The following is a 6,049-nucleotide window of genomic DNA, read 5'->3' as shown; positions in this document are numbered from 1 at the left end:
GATACCTCAAGGTCTCGCAATTGAGCATTTTATACTTCAGAACAAAAATTAGTTACTCGTACGAAGGGTCATAACAATCACCCAGAAAGCATTTGTTAAACGTTATAATAGTAATATAATATGGATGACGAAGTTCGAATTAAAAACAACAGCAATAAAAAAAACAACAAAAAAACATTTGAATGCTTGCAAAGAGTTAATCACACGCGATTACTTAAATTTTCAAGTGTCTTCTCTCCCCCACCCCACACACACATCGTGTTTTTGTTTTTGTTTTTGAAATACTAGGATCAATGATGGAGTAAAGCCATGGTAATAAGTTTTTAATTGACCAAAGATTGTAAATTCCCTTATATTCACGTTTGAAGCAAGTAACTGAAAACATACCCTATGTAATTTTCCTCCAAGATAAACTTTGCAGAATGTTGACAGTAACATAATATGCATTTTTGTTGTTGTTGTGTAAAGTTGTTTTTCAGAATTATTGAATATGTTTTCTATACGTTAAAACACGCAAAATTCGACGTGTAAATCTGTGGACCATAACGATTCAGTCTCGTAATTATTTCAGGAAAACAAATGGAAGATGACGCGTTGATGACATCGACTTCTCTCAACCAATCAATTCAAGAGAAAATGGGAAACTGCTCTTCAGCAATTGGTCCATTGTAATGATTTAACCAGAGAGAGAGAGAAAGAATTAAGATGCGGCGTGGAGGAAGTTACGCAGTCTGGCGAATGAGTAGGATCAGATGTTACGCATGGGTATGTTTGTGCCAAAGCTTAGCTTTGGTATGGGTGACTCTGTTATGTCCTGTTCGCGCGAATCACGATCTTCCTATTGTTGTGTCTTACACGACATTTAACAAAAGTGTAAACTTCACTCACGTGGTGGTGGACCAGAACTCTGGACGTGTATACATCGGTGCTACTAACTGGCTTTACCAGTTTGATGGCTCACTGAAGTTGGAGACTGAGGTCAAAACGGGTCCCGTGGAGGACAGCATTCAATGTTCTCCGACTGATTGCACCCTCCAGAAGAAGGTGAACACCACTAATGTCAATAAAGTCCTAGTCATCGACAATCGGGCCAACAAGTTGATTGTCTGTGGTAGCGTCCACCAGGGAGCCTGCCGCCGTCACGAGCTCGGGAACATTGCAAACGCCGAGGAACTGGTTCCTGTTCCAGTAGCAGCCAACGATGAGAACTCTTCTACATACGCCTTTATCGGTCCTGCCCAATATTTCGGTTATCCTTCCAGGGTTCTATATGTGGCAACAACCAACAGCCATCTGGGACCTTACCGAGACATGGTCCCTGCCATCACTAGTAGAAGCCTTGAAGAGGGCAATGGCCGCCTATTTGGGATCATTGAAAAGTCGTTTTCCACCATTGCCAGGGTGGATATTAGTTTTCACTTGAGGGACTATTACCTGGTGAACTACATCTACGGCTTCCACTCAGGAGGTTTTATTTACTTCGCCACAGTGCAGAGGAAATCTCACTTGAGGGCGCTCGAGGAGTGGGGCTACATTACCAGATTGTCCAGAGTGTGCACTTCCGACGCAGGATATAACACTTACACAGAAGTGTCGTTACAGTGCATAGGACCGGACGGCACAGACTTCAACGTTCTGCAAGATGCGGCTGTGGGTCCAGCGGGTTCTGATCTGGCTCAAGCATTTCGAACTGGAATAGGATCCGATGTCCTTGTCGGAGTCTTCGCCGTTAGTAAAGACCACACTTCGAAGCCCTCTCGGAAATCCGCGCTGTGCGTCTACTCACTGGCTGTAGTAGAACAACGGTTTACAGAGAACATCCACTTGTGTTATAACAGCAGTGTGATCACAAGGAATATGGACTATATAGCCGGTAGTATCAACCAGTGTCCCGAACCCGGGGTAAGTTCCATTTTTTTCTAATTAAAACAGTTAAACTTGCAATAAAATTGAAATGGTTACTCGGGAAGATTTATCCTACTGTAAATGTTATATTTTTCACTTGAAATGATCTCTCTTCCGACTTCCTTGCATTACAGTAATATTAAAAAATAATACAATTTGACCTGGTTTTTTGCCACTGGTCAGAATGGCAGTAAACTCTAAACTTGTCCGAAGTATTCTGACCTACTAATCTGAACTGCGGAGAAGCTTTAACATGAACGAAAGTTGACGATCGTGGTCTTATCCACGGTAAGGGCGCTCGACTCGCAATCTGCGGATTGCGGGTTCGAATCCTCGTCCTATCAAACATGCTCGTCCTTTCTACCGTAGGGGCGTTATAATGTGACGACTAATCTCACTGTTCGTCGGTAAAAGGGTAGGCCAACAGTTGGCGATTGGTGGTGTTGACTAGCTGTATTACCTCTAGTCTATCACTGCTAAATTAGGGACGGCGCAGATAGCCCTCGTGTAGCTTTGCGCGAAATTCAAAACAAACAAAATATATCCGCGGCTTTTATTTTCCTATTGAAAAAAAAATATATTAAAGCATATATTTTATCCTGGTCAAAGCAAAAATCTGTCTTCACTCTTTAAGGCACGTTTCATATTCAACTTAAGCAAACCAAAGTTATGACACGGTGTAGAAAGTCACTTGTTCTGTGATTTGTTGTCAAAACTATAAAGAAACTGGATAATAAGGTTCTATTCTATCCACTATATTTTCGTAGTTTAAAAATCTTTTTTTTTTTTTCAAAATTCTTTGGTTTTAAGAATGTGAAAACAGTTACTGTTTACTTTAATAGAAATAAACACTGGAAGTAAATATCCTAAAGATAATTTTATAATTTCCACGAAAGGGGGCCTAAGGCCGCCTTGAGGGGGTCACCTCTTTTAACCACTCGCACCATTATAAAGTAGTGGGTTTTCTGTCAGTCAGTAAGTAGACACGAAAATTAAGTCACAATTTGTACTGTCGTGACGTCATTAGAATGTGCACATGTCAAGAAACACGAGAAAAATTATGCACTCTGTAAGCAACAACACAGAATGACATATGAACTTAACAAGTAAGAAACAAATATATATATATATATATTACTGTTAATTTTGGTTTTATTTACTCTTGAAACATAACACTTTCGGGGACCCTGCGGAAGTATATCTGCTAATGTATTTACAATATACCACAAGAACACTCTCTGGAAACAGTGGTTTGTTTCATTTTGGTTTTATTTACTTTTGAAACATAACACTTTCGGGGACCCTGCGGAAGTATATCTGCTAATGTATTTACAATGTACCACAAGAACACTCTCTGGAAACAGTGGTTTGTTTCATTTTGTTTTTATTTACTTTTGAAACATAACACTTTCGGGGACACACACGCACACACAACGATACAACCTACTGTCTGATGTTTATTTTATTTTCAAATGATACTGATAATTTGGAAATAGTTGATAAATATAAAAACATTTGGCCATTATCTTGACATACACAACCTACCAATAAGAAAACACACATATTTCAGGAAAAAAAAAATCGTTTCGTTAAATAGACAAACACGAAACAAAATATACATTAGTATTTCGTGGATCTGCCCTTTCTAATATTTAAGGAAGAAACGCGGTTAGTCATTGTAGTTATAAGCTCGGAAGTCTGGGCCTGCGGAAGTGGAAGTCCCACCCCCCTCACACACATACACACGCTCGTAACAAAGAACTTGAAGAAAAAAAAAAGGATATCTCTTGCTGTTGGTTATTTGGCACGCTTTTGTAGGGAAAGATCGAGTAAAGACCACACATGCTCTGTAGGGTTCATTGACCATGGGGGGGGTAATACACTGACCACACATGCTCTGTAGGGTTCATTGACCGGGGGGGGTAATACACTGACCACACATGCTCTGTGGGGTTCATTGACCAGGGGGGGTAATACACTGACCTTCAAGCCATAGTTTACTTAGTCTGACTGAAGGAGGAGGAGTCCCACTGTACATGAAACCGCTGCCTTTGATGTAGACAGCCTTGGTCGAGAACCGTGTCACATCGAGTAGCAGTGACCGTGCTCTTTGCATACCACCAACTTACTGTCCAGCTTGCAAAAAAAAAGTATTCATAACTTTACCGTTCTTTTTGTTTGCAGAAGGTTCAATGAACGTCTCTTCAGGAGAATAGTCGTTAAACCCAGGAGTGTCCACTGCCCGAAAATTGTGTAAAGGTAGTCTCATAGTAGAAGAAAGTGTCTAAAAAAAAACAGGAAGTTTTGATAGTATCGGGAATGACCATACGATATTGCCTGGACACTGGAGCGAGGAATGGCTTCTAGCTATTTTGATATTGTATACCAGTTGCTATAAAGATAACTTACAGTGGTACCGGAACAAACTTCCTCTTATGTAATATCTAATTTCAAACTTCCACCTATGTAATATCCAATTTCAAACTTCCACCTATGTAATATCCAATTTCAAACTTCCACCTATGTGATACCCAATATCAAACTTCCACCTATGTAATATCCAATTGCAAACTTCCTCTTATGTAATATCCAGTTTCAAACTTCCTCTTATGTAATATCCAATTTCAAACTTCCACCTATGTAATATCCAATTTCAAACTTCCACCTATGTAATATCTAATTTCAAACTTCCACCTATGTAATATCTAATTTCAAATTTCAAAGATGAAGATGAAGGGAGGAGGTCGCCATAGTAACACCGTTTCTGTAAGTCTGCCTAAAGTGCCAATTTGCTATCTCGCTCCTACAGGCTGGGTGATGAGACGCTTTCAGAATTTGGAAAAGACAAAACAACAACTGAAATATCTAAATTCTTACCTAAATATCTAAATACCTAAATATCTAAATACCTAAATATCTAAATGCTACCTGACAAGTAGTCCGATCGTGTCTTTGTCACGAACTAAATAAACGACACTTGTCGTCACATTACTGCTGTCACCTCTGCGTGTGAAATCTGTAAGTTCAATACCTTTTCTTCTGGGTGGCATAGGCACGTTCCCCCTCCCTTCCAACTTGTTAGATTAGCATTTCTTTGTCCCTCCCTCCCTTTCCAGGCCCTAATTCTGGGTGGTATGTTACAAATAGGTAGGGTATCGTTCATCTTTGGAGAATTCTAAAACTATTACCGGGTGGCAAGTGACTCTCACGATTTTACCATTACCGGATGGCAAGTGACTGTCACGATTTACCATTACTGGATGGCAAGTGACTGTCACGATTTACCACTACCGGACGGCAAGTGACTGTCACGATTTACCACTACCGGATGGCAAGTGACTGTCACGATTTACCACTACCGTATGACAAGTGACTGTCACGATTTTACCATTACCGGATGGCAAGTGACTTTTTTTAAATTAGTTGTTGACTTTTGCAGTTCATTGGCTTTACCAAGTAATGTAATAACTAAACTACAACTGTAAAACTTTGACCTTTGGCCTCTTATTTTGAAACGAAAAAATCATGTTTCATAGTTCCGTCCTTCATATTACAATGTCTTGGAAGCTGTAGTTGACAATTAAATTCAGTAGAAAATATTATGATTCGTCCTTTATTCCTCTTTCCGCTGTGAATAATAGTGTTAAAAAACTCCTTACCCTAATTCCGGTGTCTAGTGACGTAAATAACAAAAAATTACACTGCGCCATCTAGTTCATACCGAAAGAGTTAATCAGTTTGCTAATTTCAATAGCGTCTCAACCAATACCATATCATCGTATCCCAGCCGGTCTGAAGAGCCGTGGTACTTAGCGAAAGGCCTCCTCGGCACCGTATGTAATAAATATTGTGTGGTTGATGTATTGTTGTATACATTATTCTTTAGTTTTGATAATTCTATTTTTAACACACATTTCGAACTATCTTTGGTAAAGTTTACCAGTGATTAATACTGACATCGACAGTGATGGTTGAAGTCTACACGACCCTAAGTATAGATCAGAGGGTCTACTACTACTTTAGTTGAAGTCTACACGACCCTTAGTATAGATCAGGGTCTACAATTGCTTTAGTTGAAGTCTACACGACCCTTAGTATAGATCAGAGTCTACTACGACTTCAGTTGAAGTCTACACAACCCATA

At 39.6% G+C, this 6,049-nt stretch overlaps 1 protein-coding gene across 3 annotated transcripts in view; it reads left to right on the top strand.

The window, feature by feature from the left end:
- LOC106468630 (plexin-B-like) overlaps nucleotides 1-6,049 on the top strand; it is a 20,290-nt gene that overhangs the window by 3,561 nt on the left and 10,680 nt on the right. For all 3 annotated transcript variants that reach the window (XM_022396975.1, XM_022396973.1, XM_022396974.1), the window contains exon 2: nucleotides 572-1,902. In XM_022396975.1, the coding sequence (XP_022252683.1) occupies nucleotides 706-1,902 (1,197 nt within the window). In that variant the 5' untranslated portion in view covers nucleotides 572-705. The remainder of the gene's footprint in view (nucleotides 1-571; nucleotides 1,903-6,049) is intronic.

This window comes from Limulus polyphemus, unplaced genomic scaffold, assembly GCF_000517525.1.
Source record: "Limulus polyphemus unplaced genomic scaffold, Limulus_polyphemus-2.1.2 Scaffold3088, whole genome shotgun sequence".
Lineage (NCBI taxonomy): Eukaryota > Metazoa > Arthropoda > Merostomata > Xiphosura > Limulidae > Limulus > Limulus polyphemus.
This window is presented reverse-complemented; position numbering and strand designations above follow the sequence as displayed.